Source organism: Anguilla rostrata, chromosome 1 (assembly GCF_018555375.3).
Source record: "Anguilla rostrata isolate EN2019 chromosome 1, ASM1855537v3, whole genome shotgun sequence".
NCBI lineage: Eukaryota > Metazoa > Chordata > Actinopteri > Anguilliformes > Anguillidae > Anguilla > Anguilla rostrata.
Genome location: NC_057933.1, coordinates 82,684,634 through 82,700,705, shown reverse-complemented (window position 1 = coordinate 82,700,705; position 16,072 = coordinate 82,684,634). Strand labels below are relative to the sequence as shown.

Genomic DNA, 16,072 nt, shown 5'->3' with positions numbered 1-16,072 from the left:
ATGACAAACGTCCATCCTTCAAGTGGCAGGAAGTTCATGGGACAGAATATTCTTGGGTTCATTACACCTATGAGAAAGGGAGAGGTCACCACACAGTGAAGAGTCCTTGTGCCCCCATTGGGGTTTATAGTGTTGGCACAGTGGATCAGAACAGCTACGGAGCTCCTGCAGCCTGTGGACGTGAGTAGAAAACAAATAACGTTGTAGATAATGTGCAACTTAATTCACTTTTAAGGATGACTGGGGAAAGACAGTTCAGTTCTTTGATTGTCCTGTTTCTTTTTCAGGACTGATGTGCACCCACAATGGTCAGTACCATCCTCCAGGGAAACCCTTCTGGGATGGTTCTGGTTGTACAGAGCTTTGCGAGTGCAACCCTTCCACAGGTTTAGTCACCTGTCAGAAATCTCAATGCGAACCCGAAGAAGAATGTAAAGTTGTAAAGGGTGTGAGTGAATGTGTGGCAAAAACCATTCCTGCACCTGTTAAACCACTGAATGGTAAGACATAATCATTGAAATAAATATTTTTCTGACAAAAACTCTCAAGAGAAATCTTACACTATACCAAGTGTCAGAAATGTTCTTATGATCGACCATTTTTGTTTTCAAAGTGGACATGAAACAAGTCTAAAACAGACATCTGTTCTAACATCTTAACAGAGATCATTGGGTCCATAACTGCAAATCATAAGTAACTTTCTGTGCATTGTGCTGTCTTTCTTTTTCAGTACTGCCTTGTACACACAAGGGTCAGTCCCATCCTCCAGGGAAACCCTTCTGGGATGGTTCTGGTTGTACAGAGCTTTGCGAGTGCAACCCTTCCACAGGTTTAGTCACCTGTCAGAAATCTCAATGCAAACCTGAAGAAGAATGTAAAGTTGTAAAGGGTGTGAGTGAATGTGTGGCAAAAACCATTCCTGCACCTGTTAAACCACTGAAAGGTAAGACATAATCATTGAAATAAATATTTTTCTGACAAAAACTCTCAAGAGAAATCTTATACCAAGTGTCAGAAATGTTCTTATGATCAACCAGTTTTATATTCAGAGTGGACATGATACAAGCCTAAAACAGACCTCTGTTTTAACATCTTAAAGTAATAATCTCGAAGATTTTCATTTAAATAAATGCCTGTTAAGTCACTATCTATCACCAAATTAGGTAAAACAATGGCGATTAAGCGTATTATTATATTGATTTATATTATTATTATTATTATTATTATTATAATTATAATTTATGATTAAAGAACTGGGTGTCTGTGGCGACATTCCCGGGAAAAAATCACAAGCGGCGCATAGTTAGTGATGCGTTTTCCATAACCCATCAGTGGTTGGCCCGCCAGAGAGGGTAGGCGGAGCTAACGCTACAGGCTCGCTCCTCAACTCACTTATGTGTGAGCGGCGTACTGTTTTTTCCAGTGTCTGCTAGGGTTACAATAACAGAAGGGGCGGGGGTTATGGAACCCTAAAAAGTTTTTGTGTAACATGAGAGGTCATATTATTTGTTGATGTAGATTTCGTATTACATTTGATGATAATGTAACGTTACTAAATTACATAGCTATTTGCACAGCTAACGCTAGCTACCGGACCATGTGAACAAAGGCAACATTAGTTTAGACAACGTTGCGCACAGTATCCATCTCTCATATCAGGTAACGTTGCGTTAGCTAGCTAGCTAATGTAAATAACACAATCTAATGTCAGCTAACAATAATAAAAAACGTTTGCTAACGCTACCGACCGGTACCGACCTCGCAAACCATCTCTCGAATGCAATGCTACCTTGTACAACATTGCAGTGTAGCTAACTACAGGCCAGTTCAGATCAATGATTTGCAACGAGACTGGATGCAACTTGAAAAATTCCAAGATGTCTGATTGTAAACGTTCTAAAACTGCACTTGGCGATTTGACAAGGTGGGTCTTTTGAGACCCCATGCAACAGCTTCAGATGCTCTGCAACTAACCAGTTCACACCGCTGCAATTTTCTCTGCAACATTCTGAAACCGTTTAGTCTCGTTGCGAATCATTGATATGAACTGGTCTTAACGTTACCATTATTTACATTGCCATCAAGTTCATCAATATATAAGCCGGGGTATAGTGGAGCAGAGCCGGGTCTGATTTCTGTGTAAAGATGTCAAGCCGGAGAAAACTAAATAAAAGAATACGGCAGTATGGATTAGCGTTGTTGTTATTTTATTACGCTTTCTCATATGTTCCTTCAGCCTTGATGCCCTTTTTTGATGAAATCTCCTTTGTTTTTGTTTCATTCTTCTTATTCCGACTGCTAATATAACACCCAGCTCAGCTTTATTCTCGAACAGTTTAGCTAGCAAAACCAGAAACAACAAGGCGGTTGTTTCAAAAATATCACACAACAATCATTCACGATGATGATGCACAAGATACATAACTGCACGGGCCACAGCGAATCCCGCAAATTGTTCTCTGCAGTGTAAAGATGTTCATACGGAGCAAAAGGTAGATAAAGAACGTTTGTGGAAATTGATCATCACAAATTCTACCCCAGGTCTGCTACAGCATTTTAACCCGGCTCGGCAGTGTAAAGACATCTTAAGTTAGCCTAATGTTAGACAATGAATGAGTATGTACATAACATTACTTTTATAACAACCATTTTTTATTCAGTAAATATTAAGTGTTATAGTTGGCGTGGCCCAGGTGCAAACTGACTGACGTCACACAGGTGACAATGGTTGGATCCGGTTGGATCTATGGGAAGTGAGGTCCAAAAGCACACCTGCAATTACCGCTTCTCGCCATTGGTACCGCCAAAGAGAACGAAACTGAAATCTTCGAGATTGTAACTTTAACAGAGATCATTGGGTCCATAACTGCAAATCATAAGTAACTTTCTCTGCATTGTGCTGTCTTTCTTTTTCAGTACTGCCTTGTACACACAAGGGTCAGTCCCATCCTCCTGGGAAACCCTTCTGGGATGGTTCTGGCTGTACAGAGCTTTGCAAGTGCAACCCTTCCACAGGTTTAGTCACCTGCCAGAAATCTCAGTGCAAACCTGAAGAAGAATGTAAAGTTGTAAAGGGTGAGAGTGAATGTGTGGCAAGAACCATTCCTCCTCCTGTCAAGCCACTGAAAGGTAACAAATAATCATTGAAATAAATATTTTTCTGACAAAATCTCTCAAGGGAAATGTTACACTACCGCATGTCAGAAATGTTCTGATGATCAACCAGTTTTATATTCAGAGTGAACATGATACAAGTCTAATATACACCTTTGGCGAAACACCTTATCCGAGATCATGGTTTTCACAACTGCAGATTATGAGTTAATTTATGTGCATTCTGCTGTCTTTCTTTTTCAGTACTGACATGTACCCACAAGGGAAAGACCCATCCTCTAGGGAAACCCTTCTGGGCTGATTCTGCCTGCACAGAACTCTGTGAGTGCAACCCATCCACTGGTGATGTCAGCTGCCAGAAATCTCAATGCAAACCTAAAGAAGAATGTAAAGTTGTAAAGGGTGTGAGTGAATGTGTGGCAAAAACCATTCCTGCACCTGTGAATCCAACGAAAGGTAAAGTATAAACACTGAGATGAATATTTTTCTGAGGAAATCTCTCAAGGGAAATGTTACACTACCGCATGTCAGAAATGCTCTCATGATCGACCATTTTTGTTTTCAGAATGGACATGATGCAAGTCTAAAACAGACCTCTGTTCAAACACCTTAACAGAGATCATTGGGTCCATAACTGAAAATCATAGGTAACTTTCTCTGCATTTTGCTGTCTTTCTTTTTCAGTACTGCCCTGCACACACAAGGGTCAGTCCCATCCTCCAGGGAAACCCTTCTGGGCTGATTCTGCCTGCACAGAGCTTTGCGAGTGCAACCCTTCGACAGGTTTAGTCACCTGCCAGAAATCTCAATGCAAACCTGAAGAAGAATGTAAAGTTGTAAAGGGTGTGAGTGAATGTGTGGCAAAAACCATTCCAAAACCAGTGATTCCACAAAAAGGTAACTTTTCAATATTAAAATTCATAGTCCTCTAAAAAACATTCAAGGAAAATCTTACACTTTTTGAATGCCTGAAATATTCTGAAATTCATCCATATTTGTATTCACTGTTAAAATTACACACTTGTAAGACTTACTTCTTCAAACAAAAACTCAACACAGTAACTTTTTCATAAGTATTATATCATGATTCAATAGTTTTGATTCTGTGGTACTTAATAGGGGGTGAAGCTGTCCAGTCGTATCATTAGTCTCACGAAAAAAACATAATTATGTAGGATATGCTTCCCCTCAATATCTGGGTTCCTCCAATTATTATTGTCTTCCGGAAAGTTATTTGTTGATATGACTTGAAGATGTTTCGTCCAAATTTTGGAGTTTCATTTTAGTTTTTTTTTTAAATCTTCAATTCAGGCTCCTCTTTCACATTGTTTAGTATGATCTGTCTTTTGGTAAGGTAATATTGTTATATTTTCCCTCAAGAAAAGCACGATACAGATGAAACTGCACAGGTTTGAACTTTCATGATTTAGATATATAATGATTCTATGAAAAGGCACCGATTCTTTTCAGTTCACTTCAACAGATATTTATCGTCATCAAGAGGCAAACTTTAGTCGGCCTAAAAAATCAACCAAATTCAAAAAGATGTTCAACTTCAAATGATACCAGATTCCCTGCACCAGCAAGCTGGGTCCTCACAATTGTATCCATTAGATATACGCTTGTGTGCGAGTACGTGTGTTTGGATGCTGCTATAGACGTGGGCTCGCTTGGTCGTCAATAGGGCTGCAAATAACTTTCTGGGGTTGTGTTCACTGAACGCGCTGCAGGGCTGCTGCGAAATGCAGATCATGTGTTCACTTCTGTGCACTGTGCTGCCTCTTTTAACAGTACTGACATGTACCCACAAGGGAAAGACCCATCCTCCAGGGAAACCCTTCTGGGCTGATTCTGCCTGCACAGAACTCTGTGAGTGCAACCCTTCCACTGGTGATGTCAGCTGCCAGAAATCTCAATGCAAACCTGAAGAAGAATGTAAAGTTGTAAAGGGTGTGAGTGAATGTGTGGCAAAAACCATTCCAAAACCAGTGATTCCACAAAAAGGTAACTTTTCAACATCAAAATGCATAGTCCTCTAAAAAGCACTCAAGGAAAATCTTACACTTTATAAATGTCTGAAATATTCTGATGGTCATCCATATTTGTATTCACAGTCAAAATTACGCAAGTGTAAGAATGACTTCTTCAAAAAGAAACCTCAACACAGACACTTGTTCATAAATATTAAATTATGATTCAATAGTTTTGATTCTGTGGTACTTAATAGGGGGTGAAGCTGTCCAGTCGTATCATTAGTCACACGAAAGAAACATATGTAGGATATGTTTCCCCTCAATATCTGGGTTCCTCCCATCATTATTGTCCTTGGTAGAGTTATTTGTCAATATGAATTGAATATGTTTCGTTCCAATTTGGGAGTTTTATTTTAGTTTTTTAAAAATCCTCAATTCAGGCTCCTCTTTCACATTGTTTAATATATTCTGTCTTTTGGTAAGGTAATATTGTTATATTTTCCCTCAAAAAAAGCACGATACAGATGAGACTGCATACGTTTGAACTTTCATGATTTAGATATATAATGATTTTATAAAAAGGCACTGATTCTTTTCAGTTCACTTCAACAGACATTTATTGTCATCAAGAGGCAAACTTTAGTCGGCCTAAAAAATCTACCAAATTCAAATGATGTTCAACTTCAAATGATACCAGATTCCCTGCACAAGCAAGCTGGGTCCTCACAATTGTATCCATTAGATATACGCTTGTGTGCGAGTACGTGTGTTTGGATGCTGCTATAGACGTGGGCTCGCTTGGTCGTCAATAGGGCTGCAAATGACTTTCTGGGGTCGTGTTCACTGAACGCGCTGCAGGGCTGCTGCGAAATGCAGATCATGTGTTCACTTCTGTGCACTGTGCTGCCTCTTTTAACAGTACTGACATGTACCCACAAGGGAAAGACCCATCCTCTAGGGAAACCCTTCTGGGCTGATTCTGCCTGCACAGAACTCTGTGAGTGCAACCCTTCCACTGGTGATGTCAGCTGCCAGAAATCTCAATGCAAACCTGGAGAGGAGTGCAAACTAGTCGGCACCATGAGCACATGCATTGCACTGTCTAAACGTATGTATAAGTTAATATGTTCTAATATTTTAATGCAACAACTGAATTATTACCTTTCTTTAAAGATACTGGTGGTCTTGTGCATACATGTATTTGGATACAGTTAATTATGAACTACGAGAAAAAAGCTTTCTTATTTTTAACTTTTGTGTTTCAGAAAAATATCACTACACATACATTACAGTCTTCATGTTCAATTCGAATGAAAAGGAGAAAGGCAAAAACCAGCTTTACATCACCTCCTATCTATCAGACACGAATGTGCTTGTCACTGTCAACAAGTCTCCATTCAAACATAAACTGACCATACAGGATGGAAAGTCTGTAACAGTGGAGGTACCTTCTGACACGGAATTGAGAGGCACCGGCAAATATTCCAAAACGGTCATGATACGTTCCAGCAAGTTCATCACCATTGTGTCCTCCAATCAGAAGACGAATTCAGTTGAAACCTCACTGGTGTACCCAGTCACTAAATTGGGCCAAGAATACTATGTCTTCACTCCATCAGCCTCAGGGTACCCAAAAGAGTTGGCTGTTTTTGGCTTGTACCGGTCTACATCGGTGACTGTGGAGTTGAAGTGCACTGTCACCTTTGAAGGTAAAACGTATAAGCCAAATGAAAAGCTTACTGCTCGTATTTGTGCATCTGTGGTCCTTTATCTGGAGTCCAATGAAGACTGCACCGGGTCAAGAGTGGTGTCAGACAAGCCTGTAGGTGTCATCTCAGGACATGCTTGTGCTTCAAAGAACTCTAAATGCCAGCACACCTTTGAACAGCTGTTACCTGTAGAGCATTGGGGTACATCCTACATTGTCCCACCTTTGGAGTATCAGAACTTGCAAGACTCTGTCTTTGTGTTTGCCTCTCAGCTCACCCGATTCACCTACACGTTTGGTCCCAAATCTCAGATTGCTGTCATCAAGGCCGGTCAGTGGAAAGAGATTCCAATGGGTAGGAATCCACCATTAGTCATCTCTTCCGACCAGCCCATTCAAGTCCTCTACTACTGCAATGGTGGAAAATTTAGTGATGGCTCTGAATTTGACCCTTTTATCATGAATATTGTACCCAATCAGCAGTTCTGTGAATACCACACCTTAGAGGGTATGGAGGACTTCTGGAACTATGCCCTTATCATTGCCATGACCAAGGACATTAACAAAGTGCAATTTGATGACACGCATCCATCCTTCAATTGGCAGCAAGTTCATGACACAGAATACTCTTGGGCTCATTACACCTATAAGAAAGGGAGAGGTCACCACACAATGAAGAGCCCTTGTGCCCCCATTGGGGTTTATAGTGTTGGGACAAAGGATCAAAACAGCTATGGAGCTCCTGCAGCCTGTGGACGTGAGTTGAGAACAAATGATGTTGTTAGGAGATAATGTATGACTTATTTCACTTTCAACTGTAAAGTCCAAATGAGAAAGACAGTTCAATCCTTTTATTGTCCCTTTTCTTATCCAGTCCTTACCTGCCACCACAATGGTCAGTACTATTCTCCTGGAAAGCCATTCTGGGAAGAATCTGGCTGTACAGAGCTTTGCGAGTGCAACCCTTCCACAGGTTTAGTCACCTGCCAGAAATCTCAGTGCAAACCTGAAGAAGAATGTAAAGTTGTAAAGGGCGTGAGTGAATGTGTGGCAAAAACCATTACTGCTCCTGTCAAGCCACTAAAAGGTTAGACATAATCTTTGAAATAAATATTTTTCTGACAAAAACCCAAGATAAATCTTACAGTATACCAAGTGTCAGAAATATTCTTATGATCAACCAGTTTTATATTCAGAGTGGATATGATACAAGTCTAAAACAGACCTCTGTTCAACACCTTAACAGAGATCATTGGGTCCATAACTGAAAATCATAGGTAACTTTCTCTGCATTTTGCTGTCTTTCTTTTTCAGTACTGCCCTGCACCCACAAGGGTCAGTCCCATCCTCCAGGGAAACCCTTCTGGGATGGTTCTGGTTGTACAGAGCTTTGCGAGTGCAACCCTTCCACAGGTTTAGTCACCTGCCAGAAATCTCAATGCAAACCTGAAGAAGAATGCAAAGTTGTAAAGGGTGTGACTGAATGTGTGGCAAAAACCATTCCTCCTCCTGTCAAGCCACTGAAAGGTAAGAAATAATAATTGAAATAAATATTTTTCTGAGAAAAACTCTCAAGAGATATTGTACACTATACCAAGTGTCAGAAATGTTCTTATGGTCAACCAGTTTTATATTCAGAGTGCACATAATACAAGTCTAAAACAGACCTTTGGCTAGACACCTTATCAGAGATCATGGTTTTCATAACTGCAGATTATGAGTTAATTAATGTGCATTGTGCTGTCTTTCTTTTTCAGTACTGCCCTGCACACACAAGGGTCAGTCCCATCCTCCAGGGAAACCCTTCTGGGATGGTTCTGGTTGTACAGAGCTTTGCGTGTGCAACCCTTCGACAGGTTTAGTCACCTGCCAGAAATCTCAATGCAAACCTGAAGAAGAATGTAAAGTTGTAAAGGGTGTGAGTGAATGTGTAGCAAAAACCATTCCTGCTCCTGTCAAGCCACTAAAAGGTAACAAATAATCATTGAAATAAATATTTTTCTGAGAAAAACTCTCAAGAGAAATCTTACACTATTCCTAGTGTCAGAAATGTTCTTATGATTAACCAGTTTTATATTCTGAGTGCACATAATACAAGTCTAAAACAGACCTTTGGCTAAACACCTTATCAGAGATCATGGTTTTTATAACTGCAGATTATGAGTTAATTTATGTGCATTGTTCTGTCTTTCTTTTTCAGTACTGCCTTGTACACACAAGGGTCAATCCCATCCTCCAGGGAAACCCTTCTGGGATGGTTCTGACTGCACAGAGCTTTGCGAGTGCAACCCTTCCACAGGTTTAGTCACCTGCCAGAAATCTCAATGCAAACCTGAAGAAGAATGTAAAGTCATGGAGGGCATTGGTGAATGTGTGGCAAAAACCATTCCTGCATCTGTGCATCAATCAGAAGGTAGTTTACATTAATGAAAATTAATATTCTTTCCATCAATTTTTCATGATAAATAGTAAATTTTATTAAGTCTTGGAAATTTTATGATCAATCATTTTTGTAATTGGCGTGAGCATGATACACAAATGCCTGTGTCAGAACTTCTTAGTGTAGGTACCTTCTGCAGAAAAGACAGATGCCATTTTATAGACTTTAATTTTTGTGGTAGTGAATATGGTAATGCTGACCAGTTTTGGCATTGACATTCCACCCCAGTATCATCAGCTTCACGGTTTCCTCTTGGACAATTGTTAGTGGAGGGGGAACTGTTTCAGAGTTTAAGCAGCTGCCAGCTATGTTAATTAGCTCACATTTATCGATTGGTTCAACATACGAGCATGGAGATCAGAGAGCCGGAGGTTATTTTGACTTTTCTATGACGTTTGTGGAGCCGCTCGTGAATTCAGCAGCGAGTGCAGTGCCTTCGCTATCAATACTTGGGAGAAAAATGTCAGATTTAATTTCAGAACACCAACAAGTGTCAGTCCTTACTTTTCTACATTATAATATGCCTTCGAATGGATGGTTTTTTTGTCGCAAGAGCATTTTTTTCCGCAGCAGGGGAAGTTGTTTCTAGTCAGTCAGTTGTCCCCATAAGAGAGAAGGCTGGTGTACCTATCTTTCCATTTGGTGAACTGTTTCAACCAAAGTTTTTATTAAATAATTGGATGATAATGGAAGAAAATAAATACATAAAATTAACATTACAGATATTTTTGTGGATACATTTATCTGCAGAAACATCAGATATCATCTGTCTAATCGATCATTAATTACTTTTGTGTTTCAGAAAAATATCCCTTCGTGTACATCACGGTTTACATGTTCAATTCAAAAAGAGAGGAGAAGAGCAAAAATGCCCTCAACATCATCTCCTATAAACCGCATACAAATGTGGTTGTCACCGTCAATAAATCTTCATTCAGGAAAGAGCTGGATTTGCAGGGCCCAAAATCTGTGACATTGCAAGTGCCTCCTGAAACTGAAATGCAAGGTACTGGTAAATATACCAAAATGACAATTGTTCGTTCCACCAAACTCATCACGATTGTGTCCTCCAATCAGAAGAAGAATTCAGTTGACACCTCACTGGTGTACCCAGTGACTGAATGGGGCAAGGAGTATTATGTCTTTACTCCATCAGCAAGAGGATACCCGAAAGAGTTTGCTGTCTTCAGTGGACAAGATGCCACCTCTGTGACTGTACAGTTGAAGTGCGCTGTGAAATTCCAGGGTAAAGCTTATAAACCACGTGATAAACTAACTGTAAATCTTGGTGCATCTGAAATTCTCTACCTGGAGTCCAATGAAGACTGCACCGGGTCAAGAGTGGTGTCAGAAAAGCCTGTAGGTGTCATCTCAGGACATGCTTGTGCTTGGAAGAACTCTAAATGTCAGCACACCTTTGAACAGCTGTTACCTGTAGAGCGGTGGGGTACATCTTTTATTGTTCCACCTTTGGAGTATCAGGTCCTGAAGGACTCTGTGTATATCTTTGCTTCAAAGCCCACTCATGTCACTTACCAGTTTGGTGCCAAATCTGAAGTCATTGATCTCAGCGCTGGTCAGTGGAAAGAGCTTCCAATGGGTAAGAGTACACCATTAGCCATCTCTTCCACACAGCCCATTCAAGTCCTCTACTACTGCAATGGTGGCAAATTTAGTGATGGATCTGTATTTGACCCTTTTATCATGAATATTGTACCTACTGACAAGTTCTGCCAGGCCCACTCCCTAGAAGGTATGGAGAGCTTCAGTAACTATGCCCTTATCATTGCCAAGACCAAGGACATTAAAGAAGTCCAATTTGATGACAAGCATCCATCCTTCAAGTGGGAGCAAGTTCATGGGACAGAATACTCTTGGGCTCCTTACACCTATGAGAAAGGAAGAGGTCACCACATTCTGATGCATCCTACTGCTCCTATTGGAGTCTACAGTGTGGGCACAGCAAATGAAAATGGTTATGGAGCTCCTGCTGCTTGTGCTCGTAAGTAGCCAGAAGTATTTTTCTCACAAAAAGTAAGCATTCGCAGGTTTAAAATTGCAGAGAGAAGATTAGAATCATGAGTACATTTTTAGTACTACACTATCCCTCTTTTTCAGTCTTGACCTGCACCCACAATGGTCAATACCATCCTCCTGGAAAGCCATTCTGGGAGGACTCTGCCTGCACAGAGCTTTGCGAGTGCAACCCTTCCACAGGTTTGGTCAGCTGTAAGGAGTCCAAATGCAAAGCTGGAGAGGAGTGTACAGTTGTAGAGGGCGTGAGCGAATGTGTGGCAAAAACCATTCCTGCATCTGTGAATCTGCCGAAAGGTAACACATAATCATTGAAATAAATATTTTTCTGACAAAAACTCTAAAGAGAAATCTTACACTATAACAAGTGTCAGAAACGTTCTTATGATCGACCATTTTTGTTTGCAGAGTGGACATGATACAAGTCTAAAACTGACCTCTGTTTAAACACCTTAACAGAGATCATTGGTTCCATAACTGCAAATCATGGGTAACTTTCTGTGCATTGTGCTGTGTTTCTTTTTCATCACTACCTTGTACACACAAGGGTCAGTCCCATCCTCCAGGGAAACCCTTCTGGGATGGTTCTGACTGCACAGAGCTCTGCGAGTGCAACCCTTCCACAGGTTTAGTCACCTGCCTGAAATCTCAGTGCAAATCTGAAGAAGAATGTAAAGTTGTAGAGGGTGTGAGTGAATGTGTGTTAAAAACCATTCCTGCACCTGTTAAACCACTGAAAGGTACCATTTTTGAGTGCACTTGCCAGCAGATATCCTCAGCAGATATAATAGAAAATTTCAACTTGTTTTAAGTCTAAAAAGACTAAAGGATTGGATTGGTATTTTTGAAACCAGGTTATATTTGCCGATAATCTTGAATAACTGTGAGTAGTGGAGAATAAAACTGAAACCTTTTTGTTGCATCCTCATACATGGCTCCCATTGGAATACAATACAAATTTAGCCATGTTCTAACACTGAAAAATCCATCGCAAACAGAGTATAGTATCAAAAGTTATGAGCTTGGGGAGTTGCATTCTTCTGGCTGTTATAATTGCTAGCTAAATCTGAGCAGGACTTTGCATGTAGGGGGAAATGGTTGCAATGGTGGCTTATTTGTTTACCAATCTGTAGCTTTAGACCAGCCAGTTGAGACCAATCTGCATTGACAAAATGTTCATGACAATTCAGCTTATCAACCCAAAGACATTAGCAGCCTAAACAGATATTCTTTTCGGGCAGCTAGCAGTAGCAACCTCTGCCAGTGTTTTATTTCTCCAGCAATCAATGCGAGCCAATTTACGGATACAAGTCCTTACAACGTTAGCTAGCAAAGTTGGTCATTTATCGACATTACAAATCCGGTGTCTGCTAGTGCTGCAGCAAGAATGCAGCCGGACATGGGAAAAACCTGAATGGTTCGAGAGATAGTGCCTTTGTGCTCATTTTCATTCCTTTGGTTGCATTACATTACATTACACGCATTTAGCAGACGCTCTTATCCAGAACGACTTACACAACATTTTACATAGCATTTACATTCCATCCATTTATACAGATGGACATATACTGAAGCAATTCTGGTTAAGTACCTTGCTCAAGGGTACAATGGCAGTGTCCTACCCGGAAATCAAACATGTGACCTTTAGGTTAAAAGACCAACCCCTTACCCATTATACTACACTGCTACCTTAATAATCAGTAATGTCAACATGTTCATTGCACACCCGATGGTCAGCAAAATGGAAATCATGGAGAGGTGCGTTGATATCTACCTGTATAACAAGCTTTCATTCTATTCCCACAATTGGGAGCAGTGCACTTGCAAACTATTTCACAGCATGTGCTTCATTTAGCAAGACTACTAAAACTATTAGCTTGTCTGTACACTGTTTAGTTTGTTCACGATGATGGCGGTGATGTGGTGCACCCACGTAGGTAAGGACTGCCCAGAGTACAGAAGTTTACAGTTGGCTGTGACCTAATACTTGGTTTGAGAATAAATAGTTCCAAATGAAATGGAACATTGCTGTTTTTCCGAAAGGATTTATAAATTTCTGAAAAATAAGTGGAGACCGCTATGAATATCCTCAGCATCCCATTTTTGAGAGAAATGTTTATCATGCTTTTTGAAGGCTGCAAACTTTTCCCCCACTGTATTCCTATCGGAGCCAAAAAAAGGGTTTAAAACTCAAGCAATCAGAAACATTTTTGTCTCCACTCCTCAGGATTATTCCAAAATATGGTCTGGGTTCATAGATACCAAGCCTAACCTTTAAGATTTATTTATTTATTTGGCTTTTGCAGTGCATGTCTTATTCAGAGTAAACATGATGATTTGTTTTGATATTCTTCATGTCAGATTGCTTTGCACTCTTTTCACAGTCGATGAGTGTCCAGTCAAGAACTGCTACTGTGATCATCAGGGGAAACAAATGAAGGTCAGCCTGCCTAATCCTAAACATCTTACATCACCTATTTCACAGGATACTCCACACAAATATACTCCCACACTCACACATATATACATGTATACGGCTTGTTTAAACATTTTTATCTACATTGTGCCCATTTTGGTATTAAAGTCACGATACAAATTTGACAGCAATGACAACTGCCTCATGGGATACCTGTGTTTGTGCCTCATGGGATACCTGTGTTTGTGCCTCATGGGATACCTGTGTTTGTGCCTCATGGGAGACCTGTGTTTGTGCCTCATGGCAGACCTGTGTTTGTGCCTCATGGCAGACCTGTGTTTGTGCCTCATGGGAGACCTGTTTGTGCCTCATGGGAGACCTGTTTGTGCTCATGGTAGCTACCTTGTGGCTCTCCAACCTGTGTTGTGCCTGCATGAGAAGGACCATTGTTTGTGCCTTTCACTTGGGAGTGAGGCCTGTGCTTGTGCCTCATGAGAGACCTGTGTTTGTGCCTCATGGGAAACCTGTGTTTGTGCCTCATGGGATACCTGTGTTTGTGCCTCATGGGATACCTGTGTTTGTGCCTCATGGGATACCTGTGTTTGTGCCTCATGGGATACCTGTGTTTGTGCCTCATGGGAGACCTGTTTGTGCTCAGTTAGCTTACCTCCCTGTGGCTTTCCAACACTGTTGAGTGTCACAAGACGACCGTAAAGCATGACGGAAGGGGCTGAAACACATTTGTCTCCCTGTCTCCTTCTCCACTTTGGGCAGTTTGGCGAGGCCTGGCTGATGGGTAACTGCTCCGAGCAGTGCGTCTGTCTCGCTGGGGGGGCGGTGCAGTGCGAGAAGGTTGGGGGGTGCGCCCCAGGAGAAAGCTGCGTGGAGCTGGATGGGGCGCAGGAGTGCTCCACGCCTGAGGCCACCTGCCACCTGCTCCCGTCCGGCGGGTTCCACAGCTTTGACGGGCTGGAGGACCGGCTGTGGATGGAGGGGACCTATTCTCTGGCAGTGCCTGGCCCCGATGCCCAGTTTGCATTCAGGATCACTGCCCACCTGAACCTCTTCGCCTGTGAGCCCGCGGTGACCTTCACCACCCTCTTCTACAAAGACCTGAAGGTTGAGGTGAAGAGAGACTTGACGACAGAGGTGAGCAACGCAGTTTTCTTTTGCTTTACTCTTTCGTTATTTTTTCATTTTTTTTTGAAGTTTTTTCAAAATGTATCGCTTGAAGAAATTTTATATTTGTCCTCAGCTGCAAAAGAGGCATTGGGGACTTGGAATACAACCCCATTTGTAGTCCTGTTAAGCCCTAAAAAATGCAATGGAGCAGAGTAGGATGGCTCTGGGTTAAAGTTCTGGCAGGGGAAATGTCAATATTCTGCTGATGCCACATCGGCCCGTTCTAAACATCCCAAACAAAATGCAGTTTTGCTAAGAAGGACAAATTAAAGACTGCTTGCCTAACTTTTAAAGCACCAATTAACACCGGTGCTCTTAGAACAAGTGGTTCAGTCATTTATGAAGTAAATATATGAGAACACTGTCTGACATTTGAGTGTTAAAATGTTTTTTTTTTTTTGGGGGGGGGGGGGGCAGGTGGATGGAAAAGCGGTGTCCCTTCCTTTCCGCACAAACAACGGCCTCAAAATTGAGGAGTCCCAGGACACCGTGGTGGTTCGGCACACCTCCGGGCTGACCTTACTCTACTGCGGCAGCGGGAGGGTCAGCGTGACCCTCACCGCAGCCTTCAGGGGCAAGATGGCGGGTCTGTGCGGCAACTTCAACGGCCAAGCCAAAGATGACCTGAGGCTCCGCGATGGCTCCGTTACCGAAGATTTTGATGAATTCTACAAGGATTTGAGGGTTTGACCAGGTGAGTTTAACAACATCTTTGCAGCTAGCCTAATTGGTAATTCAGTGTACACCACAGTGCAATGTATTCCAATGGACAAATCGATGTGTAATCTGGAACTGTTTTGATCATGTGGCAATGTCCTTCAGGATTTTAATCATGTGCCAGATTGAGGAGATACTCATCTTAATTTGAGATGGAGACCTAAAGCATTCCAGGACTCAAGAGATTTGCTGGAATGGAAACCATATCTCTGCTTTACCCTTGGTGGCTATGGAATCAAAGCAACATGAGAATTTGTATTATTTTCTATTGTGTTCTGTTCTTATTTTTACATTTAAACTTCATTCATTTATGAGGCTTTTTGCATTCAGAGCATACACATGTATCAGTTTAAGCCTGCATCAGTGCAGGGCATGATATAGATCTAGTCTCTGCAATCAGATTTAAGTTAAGTTTTTATGGATTTTTTTTCCATTTATGAAAAAGTGTTTTAGGGATTTAATTAAAACAACTTCATTTAAAAAGATGT

The 16,072-nt window shown here is 41.3% G+C and overlaps 2 protein-coding genes and 1 long non-coding RNA gene across 3 annotated transcripts in view; all 3 read left to right on the top strand.

Moving 5' to 3' along the window:
* The window catches only part of LOC135238257 (uncharacterized), a 55,119-nt gene that overhangs the window by 7,088 nt on the left and 31,959 nt on the right, over window positions 1–16,072 (top strand). The gene's annotated exons all lie outside the window — the stretch shown is intronic.
* Window positions 294–3,123, top strand: LOC135242086 (uncharacterized). The gene is made up of 3 exons (XR_010326216.1): window positions 294–500; window positions 731–943; window positions 2,917–3,123. It is a non-coding gene; the product is annotated as an uncharacterized LOC135242086 (long non-coding RNA).
* Window positions 3,362–16,067, top strand: LOC135238247 (IgGFc-binding protein-like). The gene is made up of 15 exons (XM_064306019.1): window positions 3,362–3,570; window positions 3,799–4,011; window positions 4,906–5,118; window positions 6,007–6,195; window positions 6,353–7,552; window positions 7,670–7,882; window positions 8,110–8,322; window positions 8,553–8,765; window positions 8,996–9,208; window positions 10,038–11,237; window positions 11,354–11,566; window positions 13,654–13,709; window positions 14,460–14,834; window positions 15,285–15,561; window positions 15,690–16,067. The coding sequence occupies exons 4-14, from the start codon at window positions 6,168–6,170 to the stop codon at window positions 15,555–15,557; spliced, it is 4,197 nt and encodes a 1,398-aa protein (XP_064162089.1). The 5' UTR covers window positions 3,362–3,570; window positions 3,799–4,011; window positions 4,906–5,118; window positions 6,007–6,167; the 3' UTR covers window positions 15,558–15,561; window positions 15,690–16,067.